The 16,385-nt window shown below is 40.6% G+C and overlaps 1 protein-coding gene across 1 annotated transcript in view; it reads left to right on the top strand.

The window, feature by feature from the left end:
• Positions 1 to 16,385, top strand: part of LOC114278743 (uncharacterized) — a 51,363-nt gene that overhangs the window by 29,161 nt on the left and 5,817 nt on the right. The window contains exons 4-5 of the mRNA XM_082896872.1: positions 867 to 2,620; positions 2,700 to 2,932. Of these exons, the coding sequence (XP_082752998.1) occupies positions 867 to 2,620; positions 2,700 to 2,785 (1,840 nt within the window). The 3' untranslated portion in view covers positions 2,786 to 2,932. The remainder of the gene's footprint in view (positions 1 to 866; positions 2,621 to 2,699; positions 2,933 to 16,385) is intronic.

The raw sequence follows: 16,385 nt of genomic DNA, 5'->3' as shown, positions 1-16,385 counted from the left end.
ATTTGTGAATATATATTGCATATGTCATCTTTTGTAATCCTCAAGAATAAAATTAATAGAAGAGATAAGACTGTTGATCAATTGTAGCACTCTTATGAGATGGGTTAATGTTAATTATTTCAGGGCGAACGCAACACATATTTAGTCTTTGACTGATTTAAATTTAGTTTTATTTTATTTTATTTTTAATGTTAAATTATTGTTAGTTTTCATTAGTTTTGTTTGTTTATGGATGTAATATTTGTATACATACCTAATAAAAATGTATATATATATTGTTGTATTCCCAACATGTTTGTATCCTTATTTTTTCGAAATCTTAGTGTCCTATATTCATGTCTATGTCCGTATCTATGCTTCCTAGAAACAGGCCCATCGTCTCTTGAGCAAGAGAAAATATTTGACTAGGTCAGTAAACTAGTACAGACCCACTTCTTTCTACAAGCCAACCCTCTACATAATTTCTACCCTAGAATTCATACATTTTTCCTATTCATAGGCAAACCTCAAAAATCCTACTCCACATACAGTCAGGAAAACCTGTACAATTATCAGATTACCTTGTGGTTTCTGGATAACCTCACTCAAAACACATGTACTAACACAATAAGTATATGGACTGCCAAAAAGTGGGACACACTCGTACGATAATTCTTTCCGTATAGCTGAAATTTAGCTGTAACTAAAAAATCTCTCCCTGGGATTTTGGAGCACAAAACCATTTCAACAGCAATCTCTTTCACCTCTTTTTCTGAAATTTTTGAAAATTCTGACTGAGAGGTACAGCTTTGCTCCTAGTTTACCCCGTCTCTCTTGCACACACACTAACAAGCACACAGAATTGATCATTTTCTCATGTTTTGCAGATGGATTTTGCCCTTCTTTTTTGCAATTTTTGGATCAAAACAGAACAGCAATTTTGATGATGATGTGCAATTACTCAACTTAAATTCACGAAAGGTGCCTCCCTATGACTGGGTCAGGAATGCGGTGGACAAAATGCCTTCAAGGAACTTGAACGAGATTGAGTCAGAGTTAGGTCCGTTTTCCAGGCCAAGACAATCCCAAGAACGGCTTGCCCGCACAAAATTTTTGAACATGAGCCCAAATGAATTCTGGCAGAAGGTGATGGAAGCCACTGTTATTGGCAGTCATGCAATTGAAACTCCTCATCAAACTGTAGGTACAGTAATAGAGGCAGAGGCAGAGGCAGAGGCAGAGACAGATGATCAACTTGTCATTCAGCCACCAGTTGAACCATCACTTACCAGTGTAGAACTTCCTGACCAAGCAATGTGGGATATGTGCAAACAATTTAAGAGTTGTATGCTGTATTGTTCTTTGTTTCCAGTTGGTTACAAATTTGAAAAGGATAGTTTGGTTCAAATGTGGATTGCGGAAGGGTTAATCGAGGCAGAAGAGAATGAAAGAATGGAGGATTTTGGCGGTCTGTATTTTGATTATATGTCCAAGTGGGAATATGTAGTGCCAGCTGGATTTGATCATGTTGGCAATCAGGAAACTTACAGAGTAGGGGAGGCTATGGCTTCAATACTCGAGAAAGAATCTTTGGCACCCCAATATTGCAGAGTTGAGGATAGTCACTTGGCTGATCTATCCATACTGTCAATGCATTTGTCTTTGGTATGCAACTACATTGATCAGAATACTTTTGAGGCGCTCAAAAGATGCACTAACTTGAGAACACTTCTGTTGCTTGGCCATTATGGTTCTTCTGTTAAACTAGTGCCTCATGATCTTTTCTTGGGCCTAGAGTTATTAAGGGTTTTAGATTTGAGTTGTACCCATCTATCTCAATTACCAAATTCCATTGGCAACCTGAAGTCATTGCGATACATTGATGTTTCGGAGACACGCCTCAAACGGTTGCCTGAGGTGGTGGATTGCCTTCTCAATTTACAGACATTGAGACTCAGAGGTTGTTTAGACCTAGTTGGATTACCAAAAAACATCAGCAAGTTAGTCAACCTACGACATCTGGATCTTGATATTGCTCGTCAGTTAAAGTCAATGCCCACGGGATTGGGGAATTTAACTAACCTTCAAACTTTGAGTACATTCCTTGTTGGTAGGGAGGATGGATGTCGTATAGGAGAGCTAAAGAATATGAATAACCTTAGCGGATCATTATGCATTTGGAGACTTGAAAATGTTTTGAATAAGGAGGAGGCTAAATTAGCTGCTTTGAGTAATAAGAAGTACCTCAATAAGTTGGAGTTGCGGTGGGGTGATCTTTGGGATGAAAAGGCTGAGGAGGAAGAGGAAATCTTAGAATGTCTGCGGCCCCACTCTGGCCTCAAAGAGTTGCAGATATTGTTCTACAAGGGCTCAAAGCTGCCAAGTTGGATCAGTAGTCCATCATTTGTTAACATAGCTAGTATTACACTCTTCAAGTGCACAAGTTGTTATTTCCTCCCATCTATTGGAGAACTGCCATCTCTGAAGTCACTTACATTAGTTGAAATGAATAGGGTGAGAGATATTAATCGCCTGTTTTGCAGGGATGAAACCAGTCAAGGGTATAATGCATTTCCAAAGTTAGAGAAACTAACATTTGATGTCATGCTTAACCTAGAAGAATGGACAGGAGTGGAGAATGGTGACTTTCCATGCCTTCTTCAACTTACAATAAAATACTGTCCAAAACTAATTTCTCTTCCATTTCTTTCACTTCTCAGATCTCTTAAATATTTTGAAATTAGCCACTGTCCAGAGCTCTCATCTTTTCCTGAGGAGGGCCTGCCAGCGTCACTTGGATTTCTAATGGTGAGAAATTGTCCGTCATTAAAAGAACGGTGCCGAACGGGTGAAGGTGAAGACTGGTTGAAGATAGCACATGTGCCTAGCATATGGATTGATCACCAAGAGATTTTTTTAGATTGAGGATATGAGTGTCTCGACCTGTCAAGAGGTACGTAACACATTTGCTAATGCTCTTTTTTTTTTTTTTTTTTTTTTTCGTAGTAGTAAAGACTGAACCTGTTTTATTACTGCTCGGTCAGATTGCAGTAGTTCTTGTGTGTCTTGTTTTGGAATTGATTCCATCTAAAAATCATTTTAAAGAATGCAATAGTTTAGTTTATTTATAGAAAATGGAAATTATGAAATTGATATATGTGATTCTTAATGCTTATAATGTCTTCTTCAAATTTTCCTTTTTGATGTAAGTTCACTTAATTATGGAGTTAGCATATTTCCTTGTTTGCGAAGCCTGCAAAATGAAATGAATATATATGAAATTCCCTCAGTTGCGTTGCATTTCTTTCTTATAATGGCGTATTTAGAGGCTCAGAGCACTAGTGAATTTGGTGATTTGCTTCTAGATGTGTCACAATTGCTGGAACCTTTCATAATGTCCTTGCTTTAGAAAGTTCTAATATCTTCTTTAGGTTCCCTGTCAATTTCTTTGGGATGGTAGAAATCTAATCAAACAATTCTCTAGTCTACAGTTTTTCTGAGATAGCGTCTTCTGTCTCTTGTGTTTTTTCAAAAAATATATTTTTATTTTATTATTATTATAACAAGGAAATGTCTTTTTCCACTGGATTTGGCTATTCTTATGAACTTTGATTTTTAGTGAAAAACATGATTTCTGAGTCACTTTAATGTCTTATTTCTGTAGAAACCCTTCTTTGATTTTCAATGCTGTCACATTGACTTCATCTCAAAAAGGCAGTCGCTTATTCTTCATCTCATAGTCCGTTCTAGTTATTTGGTTATATCTATCTGAAAATGAGCAATTTTACATTTAAAGAGCTTTAGTTGATGGGATTTCTTTGTTATGTGTCTTGTTAGTGGTCTGTTATTAGAATATTATGATTTGTGATTCGATTTACGATTCGATTTGTTATTTTTACAAAATCGATACGAACTAAGAAGTATGGACACTTCTAAGAAGGTGACGTATCTGTGTCGTGTCCTTGTCGGACACCGACACTCTTTGGATACTTCCCTGACACGTGTTCGACACTCTTCAAAACGTGTCCTATTTTTTAATATTTTTTAAAGATGCAGAAACTCTTTGGACATTTGGAGGACGCACGTGTATATCTCTTAAACACGTGTCTATCGATTACATACATACATGTGAAACTAATTATAAATTGAACAAAACAACTTAAGATACAATAATAAAACAAAAATCATATAAATTTATAGGAATTAGTGTCATATTGCATTTTTTATTATTTTTGAATGATATATTCATATATATAACATATAATAAATATATAAAATTATATATTTTATGCATGTCCCCCACGTGTCGTGTCCTATATATTTTGAAAATTAGCGTGTCCGTATCGTATCCGTGTCGTGTCGCGTGTCGCGTGTCCATGCTTCTTATGATACGAATCTATGAGTGAATCTATTTGGAAGTGAATAACCTATCGATTCGTTTTTTACGATTAATACAATTCTTGAAACTATCGTGTCCAACATATTTTCGAATATTTTTTTTCTCCATCTTTTTAGTGTAATGACATAATACAATTTCTAATAGCGTTTAGTACCAAAATAATCTATATCTATGTATATATATATGATTTGTTGTTATTTTAGTGATCATGGAGTTTTAAATAAGATTCAATCAGATTCAGTCAGACCTAACTTATTTTTAACCTTCTTCATTTTTTTCTTAAAAAATCATAATATAACTTTTTTAAGATTAAAGTAACTTGCATCATGAATTATCTATTGCTATTTTGTTAAATTAAATATAGTTGAACATTATATGGGTGAGATCAATTATGTCTTTTAAAATATTTTATGCTTTAAAATAAAAGATCCTAAACAATTATATTATTTGGTCATTGTTACTTGGAAAAGTATGCATGCTTATTGTCTAAATATCAATATTGTTATTTTAGAAATTGAAAGTTTGTCTTTATTTACTATCCTTACTATCTTTATTAAGAATAGTTGATAAGAAATATCTATAAAGAGAAACCTTTATTAACTTCTTATCTATTAAACTACTTGACCATCATTCAAAATAACATTTTCATTGATTTAAGTCTAAATATTTCATATTAATATGATATATTTAACATCCAAAAGTGTAGATATATTTTTATAAGTAATTTAGAAAAAGTGACTGAATCTTTATGATTCATGATTCAATTCGATTTGATTTGTTACGAGGCCATTTCAATTCATGATCCAAATTCCAATTTGACAACTATTTGTCCTATCACATTTTTACCATAATAAATGATTACACAATCTCCATGACTTGTCCTGTAGTAGAACATGGATGACTCAAGTTTACTCTCTGAAGTGGGATACCTCATCCCTCTAGTTTACTGTATTGCTATCTTTAACAACTTCATATCATGTAATTTTCTATTAATAATTGTCTTGAAATTTATTGGTTCCATCAAAACTCCTGTTAGTCCAGTGCCTTAAGGGCTTCAACCCATTATCTTTCAACCAAGATATATCAAGGTTTTCACCCACTAGACAACCATGTTATTGGTTTTCAAATTTGATGTTAATTATAATTGGTAAATCTCTGCAATTCGTTTTATATTTATGAAAATTCTTCTATGAAATAGATTGAAACCCCCCAAAAATATATTATTTTAGATACAAGTCAATTTTAAATGTATTTTATAACTTTAATTGATCTTATAGATATTTGATAATAAACATTGAAAAAATCAAAAAATATCTAAATAATATATATATTTATATATATTAGTTAGGAGACATTGTATAGAGAATTTTACATGCATGTACATGTTGGCTCCCCCAAGACTAATGTTTGCGATTTGTGATTGAAATAATCTAACTCAATTTACGGAGGAAAGGGAAAAAAAGAGCAACAAATTGTGTGTTTCTGGTGGTGATCTGGGAGCATGACTCGTGAGGAGGATGAGTCATCTAGGTAGTGTTGACATTTGACAGTTGAATCGTAAAGGTATTCAGTGGATGTCACGTCCCGGATTTACAAGGGCTGACCTACGAAGATCAATCATAAATAATAAGGATAAGACGCTATTAAATGTAATAAAAAGAGGCTCTCTTGTGTATATATGTGTATCAATGTCATTCAATACATGAAATTCTCCAATTACGGACATCTTATATTCAACATTTAGGTTGAGTAAATCTATAGTATGTAATTCAAAAACAATAACAATAAATATAACTAAAATGTCCTTAGGCTTATATCAAATAAAAAGGGTGTAGCCCTTACAAAAAGAATGGCACTTGGCCTACACAAAAGGGGCCCAAGGCCTACAAATCAAAAGAGCTTTCTCTATGAAGCATGGATATAGATACGATGCAGATACGGCCTATGAAGCATGGACACCTCTCCGAGGGCTACGTATTAGTGTTAGACATGGACATGCAGTGGACACGTGTCCGACACGTCGCAAAATGTGTCCTTTTTTTTTTTTTAGCCGGACACGTTATGGACACATTTCGGACACCGTGGGGTCAAAAGCAAAATTTCTGAAACTTCAAGTGGGGGTCAATTTGTAAAAAACAAAAATTGAAGAAATCAAACCAAGCCCTAACCTTGATTTCAAACAAAAAGAGGAGAAGAGGCTGAGATAAGGCTGCTAGCTACTCTTGCGAAGACATGTTCTTCTTTCGATCTTTTTCTTCTGATCTTCTTCTTCTTTCAATCTTCTTCTGCTTTTCGATCTATGTATCTCAATGGCTCTCTCGCTCTCTCTCGATCTACTCTCTCTGTTTCTTCTTCTTTTGATCTTCTTCTTCGACCTCTGTGTGTGTGTGTGTGTGTGTGTTTTGTTTTGTTTTGTTTTTTGTTTTTCTTTTTATATGCTGATTCACTCTCTCTTTCTCACTCCGTGATATTCTTTTTATTTTATTTTTATTTTTAGTTTTCTCTCTATCTCTATTATTGGGTTAATTACCTAAAAGTCCTATTTACAGATGTTATGATAGCTTAGGTCCTATTTAACATTTTTTGAACCAATAAGTCCTATTTAGTAAAAGTAAGAATATTATCAATTTTTTTCAATTTTTAAAATTAAGAATATTATCAATTTTGCATAGTAATGTTTCAAATAATTGTTTCACTAACTGATGAAAAAAAACAGAGGATGAGGTTAAACGTTTTTACCCTTGTACTTATTGATTTGATTCAACTATCTAATAAAACCGAGAATATTAACAGTTTTTTTTCAGTTTTAAAACTGAGAATATTATCAGTTTTTTCATTTTTGAAGTTTTTGTTTTTGTTTTGTTTTGTTTTGTTTTTTTTCCAATTTTGCACATCAATGTTCCATCATCATACTCCTTGATAGACACAAAATTTTCAGTTTTGCACAAAAAAATAGTTTAGTTTTTTCAATTTTTTCAAAAAAAATTAGTTTTTTTTTTTTGGCACATAATTTTTTTTTTAGTTTTTTCAATTTGAAAGTTGATGTTTTAAAGTTTTGAAAATCATAAATGTCAAATCATCATGTTTCTTTATAGATAATCTTAAATGATGAATACTCATCATTTGAAGGGTAATTCCGACTATTAAAAATTTAATGGAACTTGAAGGTCTAAAAAATCTTAGTTAAGACTTAATGGAGTATAAGTTTATAAATTAGGACTTGTGTGTAAATGCCCCTCTATTATTTATTTAAATTCTTTTTTTGTTTGGTTAGTTTATTTATTTTCTCTGCCTTTTAATTTTTTTTTATATAATTTTATGACATATAATAAATAAATTTAATTATATATATTGAACGTGTCCCGGTGTGTCGTGTCCCTCATTTTTTGAAAATTTGCATGTTTGCGTGTTCGTGTCGTGTCACGTGTTTGTGCTTCATAGGATAGGATATAGGTATAGTTAGGATACATTTGTAATATATATATATATATATATATATATTTTAAATTATCAGTAGTGAACACATTAGGTAAAGAATGTTGAGAATCATATTGTAATTTTCAAATGCAAAACACTAGTATTTAAGAATTAGGTATTAACCTGTTTGGAACTTGAGATTTTAGTCAAAAAGCTACTATACTTTGTCACATCATTCTCTCTACTTTTCTGCACGTCTTTTCCTAAAAAGTCAAAAAGCCAACTAAAATAGCCAATTCCCAAACGGGGCCTTAAACTAGTAATTTTGAATAGGTCTCGCAAATATTACATTTTAATATCAATTCAAATATAATATGTTTATATTACAATAATAGAATAATTTACAACTTGCCCTTGTGCTTTTCCCTTTAGCACTAGTTAAAAATATTGTATTCAAGTTTACTTATTTAATAATATTTAATTTTACTATTGTTATATTGTCTTGTTAATCATTACTTTCTGTGTAGTTACAAGGGGGCATGCACGAAACAAGAAGTATACATCAATTTGAAAAATTCTATTATTTGAGTCACTATGTTCTTATCAAAGAACAAAACAAAGTGTTAGAAAAATATTTTTGTATTTGTCCTTACAATTATATTATATTATAATGCTGTGCAAGAAATGCTACAAATCTAATTTCGTAAAAGAAGTAATATGTGACTTGCAGTATCCGATACTTTTAATAAGTATCTGATACATATTCGCGAGTATCCAAAGAGTATCGGTATTCAATACGAATACGATATGGATACACCACCCTTCTTGAAGTAATTTGTGCTTCATAGAGCTTTCTCCTAGCTCATGCACATATCCTATGCTTTGTCTCAAGATTGGGGCACGCCATCAGCGCCTACATAGGGTGAACATATAGTCTAGTAGGATAATCTTTCAGAAGCTAATGTGTCTATACATGCACACTGTACGGGGAGCAAATATTCCGGCAACCCCGTACTCCTTTCTTCCAAGCTCCTGCCTGTCCGATCGACCTGCGAGCACAACGATGGTGAGCTACCTGGCAGTGCGTGGCCGGAATACCCCTCCGACAATCAAGTTAGACACACACAGGGATAGAGAGAGAGAGAGAGAGAGAGAGGATTAAGTGTTTTGTGTATATCTCACCAAATGTTGATCTGCCTCAGCATGGGGGGCGCAGACTCGCTTATATACCTTTTGCGCCCCAAATCTACTCCCATTAGTCTCTCGACACATGATGCTGCTATCCCATCTGTCAGCGCAAATCTAGCTAAACATCACCTAACCAAGCTGCCAGCCCACACTACTGGGAGCTCGGTAGCCGGGCTGCAGCATCTCGGCTGCCAAAGGCCGTGTTGTGTTGCTAGCCAGAGCGCTCCGCTCGCCAAGCTCAATGACGACCGTGCTCGGTTGCATTCCGGCATAGCCGAGCTCGGGACAGCTCATGCTGGTTAGCTGTCGGCCTTCCTGCCGGGCTAACCCATGAACCGTGGAACCCAGTGAGGCAGCGAACATCTCGGCCGAACCATCACTCGACCGATCTTTGCACCCTGAAGCCAAGTAGCTCGGTTCAACCATGCCTTGTTTTAACCGAGCAAAGCCCTCCTGGGCAGGCCCATGCTACCACGGCCCAACTGTGTTTGGCCCAAATCTGCCTGGTCATTACCACGGCCCAGTCCAGATCATAAATCTCCTTTTCAATTGCCCCTTAATTCCGTCCGCGCAAGCGTGACTGGGATTACTTATTCGGACCGGGTTAACTCTTCTTCGGTACTCAGTTTGCAAGCTGATGACCGGGCTAGTTGACATGCCTGTCTTTAAAACTTGCTCGATCGACGCCTCGTCTTGCCCTCCTGTCTCTTCAACTCTGACGCCGCCGTTTCTGGGGACACATGTCTCTCGCCTATTGGCCTCGAGCAACCAACCATCACGTCCCTTCACATTCGAAACTTTTGGCGCTCTTTCTCCTCTACAAACATGCCATAACTCCCTCTCGATCTTGCTGACTCTCCTGCGTTCCAGAGCTCCTATGCCTCTTGCAAGCTTCGTTCCTGCCCTCCCTTGCATTCGTGTTTGAAGAACAAGCTCCTGCCCTTAACTAGTAAGTCCTTCGAGCCTCCTTTTTTTGCTTATTTCATTTGATATTTCACATTTTAGGGCACTAAATCCGTAGGTTTTAGGATATATACCCCTCCAAAAACCCTCTTGCCCCTATTCTCTTCGATGTTCTTCAGTCCCTGTGATGAACACATGAACACAGCAAGAACTGGAGCAGACCGGGCTCCAGGTCGCTTTTTGATCCCAAAAACAATTAGACCGAGAAATTTACAAGTTTGCCAAAATCGTAGTAGAAACCGAGGTAGACAGAGGACTTGGTCGCTCGACCGGGCTAACAACTGGTCTGCTTGAGCGACCGAGCTCCTTGGTTTGCCTTCGCGACCGAGGTGGTCTGTTTCTCTTTATGACCGGGCTAAAGTCAAGCTCGTTTTGCGCCACCGCGCTTCCACTTACACTTGCCATTCTTTTCCTACAGAGTCCAAGGGGACCACTGACCAATTACCGAGGCTCTCAAAGACCGAGCAGCCATTAAACTCCAGTCTGTGCCAAACCAATTCAGCTGAGCTAAACCAGCCAGCTACACATGGGGCGATTCCGCTTCCTTGTTGACACTCCGGCCGCCTTGGCCGTATTCCGAGAGGAGTATGGCATCCCGGCCGACGTCCACTTAGAGCTAGGCGAAATTGAGACAACCCCTTAGGGCAGATTAGACCAGTGCCCCTTTACCGTGCTATCCATCATTGAAGGAGGCCTCCGTTTCCCGGTCAACCCACTGATGATCAAATTCTTGCGCCGCACTGGGCTAGCACCCACTCAAGTCTCAACCAACACTTACCGAATAATCAACGGGGTCCATGAGTTGAACAACCGGCTAGGAACCAACTTAGGTTTTGCCGAGATACTCCGTCAATACACCCTTGGGCACACGGGCGACGGCTTCGCCTATTACTTAAAAATTCGACCGGGCAAAGAAAAAATAGTGACCGGCACCCCAAACAAGGACTTACATGACGACGACTTCTTCTAGGTGTCTGGTAACTATGAAACAGCCAACGTACTGGGCTGGTTCATTAGCAAGAACTTCGGCGAGACATGTAAGCCGTGCTAACTGCTCGGTCAACTTATCTTCACTATTCTGTACTTGACACTTTTCTTCTTTCCTTTGCAGTGATCCAAGCCTTGCAAGCTAACTACTACAATCCCAACGAAGCAGCATCAGGACTGTGCTCTGTTACCGCAATCGGGATTGTAACGAGCTCCTCGGTTACACTCCAACATACCGGTATTCTGCTCCACGCCGGAGTAAGGTCACAGACTTTCTCCGTGCTCTATCACCTCCTCCAGATCCCACATTGCCAGACATCCCCTTCATCCGTTTAACCGAGGCAGAAGAAATGGCACAGAAAAGCCGTATCAAGAACCTACTCACAGCAACCTCCACCGAGATACCGAGCATACCAACCCGCTCTCCTACTGTCGGTCAATCCAGCGAGGCCGTGGTAGCGTTGGCATCTCCCGTCGCCGGGCAAACAAGCCAAGACATCTGCTGCGCTGGGAAAAGGCCTCGTGCAGACCCATTTGCCGAGCTGGTTGCGGAGCTCAATACCGAGTAACCTGCCGTCACGGTCAACCCAACGCCCGCGTGGAAATCGCAGCTCAAACATCGGGGCAAAGAGATCTCGGCAACAACTTCTGTCAAAGGCGACAAAGAGCATCTGCTCGCCTTTGACCTCACCAAAGCGCTCCTATTACCGAGCGACGTGGTTGGCAGTGACCATGTGCCAGACACCCGATTGGTGAAGTCGTCGGTTAAATCCATGACCAGGGTAAGAATCTCAATCCTCCCTCAAAATTTCTCAAGTGTTTGTTCGGTTTCCTTTCTAACCAAACTTTATTCTTGTAGGCCATCCAGAAGCAGCACTAGGTCATGGAGCGCATTCACCGACTCCAGCAGAAGGCCAATGATTCTGCCAGCCAGGTTGTAAGCCTCCAAACTGAGCTCGGGCGGGCCAAGTCTTCTCTGCAAATCGCAAATGCAGACAACAACAAATTGCTCGGCCAGCTAGGTGCCACCGAGCAGGAAAGAGATGCAATAAAGGCCGAGTTAGAGGCCTTGAAACAGTCAAGGGAGAAGGAACTGGAGAACGCCAATAATGCCGGCTTTAAGGAGGTCGAGGAGAGCTACACAAAGCAGGTTTATGCCACCCAAGATATCTACTTCAAGGCGGGTTGGGAGACTGCTTGTGAACAGCTCGGCCAAGGACTTGGGACCGACATATTTGACTCTCCTCTAGCTGTCTTCTTGCCGACTTATCTTGTGCCATACGCCAACGATATCTTTAGTGCATTGCAGGCTGAGGCCAAGGAAGGAGGAGAAAAAGAAGCCGAGGATAATGCTCAACAAGAGAACCGCCCAGAGCAGCCCGGCGCCCAAGACCAAACAGCAACAATCGACCTGGAGCCAACCGGGGACGAATTCACTGATCTTTCTCCCCTAGTTTAGTTTTCTTTCTCTTTTGCCTAAACATGTAACCGGGCTAAGTGCCCACCCTTTGTACTTATTTTTTCATCAATGAAAAAACTCAATTTCCTTCAAGTGTTTGTACGGTCTTTAAGCGAAATAGCTTCAACCGAACAAAATAACTCGGCGAGACTAACTAGCTTGGGTAACATCACGGTTGAAGTCATGAAGTTGAATAAATCGTCAACTCCTTTGATCGGAATAAAACATCTCGGTTTTTAACTAAAAGTTGAGCAAATCATCAACTCAATTAACCGGAATAAAACATCTCGGTGGAGTATCTAAAAGTTGAGCAAAACATCAACTCATTCAACCGGAGTTAACATCTCGGTTGAGAATCTAAAAGTTGAGCAAAATATCAACTCATTCAACCGGAGTTAACATCTCGGTTGAGAATCCAAAAGTTGCGTAAATCATCAACTCATTCAACCGGAGTTAACATCTCGGTTGAGAATCTAAAAGTCGCGCAAATCATCAACTTAATTAATCGGAGTAAATCATCTCGATTTTAATCTCAAAATCAACATGAGTAAAACATCATGGTTGAGAATCTCAAAATTGAAAAGCAACAATCAGAATGCTAAGGCAAAGATGAGACACTTCTATATATTGACAAAAAGAATATTATATTCTGAATCGTAAGGCAAAAAATTCCTTTGCACAAAAAGAAAACAAAAGCTAAAAATAGTACAGTTTGAGGTTGGCCGCATTCCATGGCCGGGGTATTCCTCTGCCTTCCAAGGCCTCCAAGTGGTATGCCCCCTTGCCCCCTAGACTGATTATCTTGTAGGGTCCTTTCCAGTTTGCCCCTAGTTTGCCTTCACCTGGCACCAGGGTATTGCCCATTACCTTCCTCAAGACCCAGTCACCTACTTTGAACGGTCTGGGGTGCACCGTTTTGTTGTATTTCCTTGAGAGCTCTTGTTGGTAGGCGGCTACATGGATGAGAGCCTTTTCCCTGCGTTCTTCCACGAGGTCCAATTCCAGGGCAATGGCTTCGGCGTTCAGTTCGGGCTCAAAACTTTCACTTCTGAGGGTGGGCATTCCAACTTCCAAAGGTATGACCGCCTCCATGCCATATGCCAAAGCAAAAGGTGTTTTCCCGGTAGATCGCCGTGGGGTTGTTCGGTATGCCCAAAGGACGTGGGGGGTTCCTTGGCCCATTTTCCCTTGGCTTTCTCAAGTCTCTTCTTCAACCCATCAAGGATGGTCTTGTTTGATGCTTCGGCTTGACCATTAGACTGGGGGTAAGCCGGGGTAGAGTTGTAGAATTCAATCTTCAAGTCTTCACAAAATCCTCTGAATAGGCGACCGTCAAATTGGGTGCCGTTATCAGAGATCAGAATTTTTGGGACGCCAAACCGTGTTACCACATTCTGCCAGACAAACCGCTTGATGTCTTTCTCCTTGATTGTTGCCAAAGGCTTCGCTTCAACCCATTTGGTGAAGTAGTTTGTGGCAGCGATGAAGAACTTCCGGTTGCCTGGTGCAGTTGGGAGTGGCCCCACTATATCGAGCCCCCACATCGCAAAGGGCTAAGGGCTGATGAGGGGAAGAAGTTTCCTGGTCGGTTGGTGAATTTGGTGGGCAAACTTCTGGCACTTCTCACACTTGCGAACATACTTCTGCGCGTCGGCTTGCATGCACGGCCACCAGTAGCCTTGCGAAATAGCTCGGTAGGCCAAAGGTCTGCCCCCTATGTGGCTGCCACAAATGCCTTCGTGAATTTCGTACAGGAAGGCGTCCACGCTGCTCGGGTGCACACACTTTAGACAAGGACCGATAAAAGATTTTTTGTATAAAGCGCCTGACGGAGAGAGCCAAAACCGCTCTGACTTCACCCGGACTTTATGTGCTTTCTTTTTCTCGGCTGGAAGGGTCCGGTCTCTGAGAAAGAGGATAATAGGGTCTATCCATGACGGACCTAGCTCGGCGCAGAGTACTTCTGTCTGTCCGATTTCCTCAATGCTGGGCCGCGAAAGGAATTCAATCAGGAGAGGGTTGGGAGATGTGCTATCGACCATGGAAGCAAGGCCGGCCAATTCATCTGCTTGGCCGTTTTCTTCTCGGCCTATCTGTTGGACCCTTATTGCCTAGAATTGCTTGATGTGGTCTCTGACCAGAGCCTGGTACTTCATCATTCTGTCATCCTTCGCTTCGTAAATCCCAGAAACTTAGTTAACCACAAGCTGGGAATCACTGTAAACCATTAGCTCGGATGCGTACATCTGGAGCGCGCTCTTAAGCCCGGCCAAAAGCGCTTCGTATTCCGTCTCGTTGTTTGAGGCAGGAAATCGGAGGGTGATAGAATGTTCGATAGTCAGCTCGTCTGGCGAAATCAGAACTATACCTAGCCCGGCATCGTGACGGTTCGAGGCTCCATCAACAAAAAGTTTTCACATTTCGCCAACAAAGAGCTTCCAACAGTCTGAGAGGTCTTGAGAGGCTTTAAGGTTGATGGGATCACGGTTGTTCGGTTGTGCGGCTTCAAGTTCTGTGCTGAGCGGTTCCACTTCAGCCCCCCTTGGCGATTCGGCATCGGACTCAGCAAGTTGATCCGTAATGCCTAAGTCCGTAGGCGAATCGTCGGGTGGCAGTATTATGCCGGTTGCCGGTTCTGTGCTGAGTGGTTCCATCTCTTCCTCCCTTGGTGATGTAGTACCGAACGGAGCGGGTTGGTCGGTGATACCTGACTCCATCATCGCATCGCCGGGCTGTGGTACTGTACAAACCGGAGGTTCCTCGGCGGGGCGCGCAAGTTTCGCGTCACCGTCATCGCCTAGCTGTGTTATTGCGGTCCGGCCTGCGTTCACCTCCTCATCTGCTGCGGTAATATCCACCGGGCATACCGGATGAGTTCCAAGTGAGAATTCAGCCACGAAGTCGGCCAATGTCTAGGCTTTTATGGCAGTGCGTGGTTGGAATTTGATGTCAAACTGTCCCAGTTCGACCGCCCACTTGAGAATTCGACCGGAGAAATCCGCCCGTTCGAACAAAGCTTTGAGGGGGAACTCGGTCAAAACGATGATGGTATGAGCATGGAAATAATGCGCCAACTTCCTAGAGGCCATCATCAATGCCAGTGCAAGTTTTTCCAGCGGCAAGTATCTCGACTCTGCCAGTAGCAAGGTTTTGCTGACGTAGAAGATGGGGAGGTGCTTGATTCCTTCTGATCGGACAAGCACCACACTTAGGGATGGCAATTTAAAACCGACCCGGCGGGGATCCTCGATCCCGATCCCGATTTATGCGGTTTTTCCCCGAAAAATACCCCCGACGGAGAGAAGACGGTATTTGAAAATCAATCCCCGATCTGTTTCGGGCCAGGAACGGTGATCAGTGTTCAAGCCCCAGCCCCGACCCCGGCCCTGGCCCCGGCCCCGGCCCCATCCCCGAGTATCCCCGAAATAAAATTACATTTATACCCTTTATATGTATACATATAATAAACCCCTTATATTATATGCATATAATATATCTGTGATCTCACTCTCTAATTCCTTTCTGACTCTACTCTCTCTCTTAACTCTCTCGTTCTCTCTGGCCCCGACACCTCTCTCTCTCCACTTCGTCTCTCTCTATTCTATCTTCCCTCTCTCTCTTTTAGTAGATCGAAGGGACAGTCGGCGTCGGAGGCAGTCAACGTCAGAGGGGAGCAGTCCGATCGTGTACAGGGGGAAGCGTCGGCGTCGGAGGCAGATCTCAGATCTGTTTGTGACACAGATCTCTCTCTTTCTCTCGTCCACTCTCTCTCTCTCTCTGTGACACAGATCTCAGATCTGTTTGTGTCTATTTTTTAATCTGTTTGTGTATCTGTCCATTTTTTTTTTTATTTTTTGTTTATAATCTGTTGATATTTTTGTTGATATGTTGATGCTGATATTGATGATTCGGTTGACGTTGTCGATGATGATGATTCTGTTGTTGTTGTTGTTGATGATGGGGGTGTTGAAACAGATTTGGGGGCGGGGAATT

Source organism: Camellia sinensis, chromosome 12 (genome assembly GCF_055761805.1).
Source record: "Camellia sinensis isolate YWXY chromosome 12, ASM5576180v1, whole genome shotgun sequence".
Lineage (NCBI taxonomy): Eukaryota > Viridiplantae > Streptophyta > Magnoliopsida > Ericales > Theaceae > Camellia > Camellia sinensis.
This window is presented reverse-complemented; position numbering and strand designations above follow the sequence as displayed.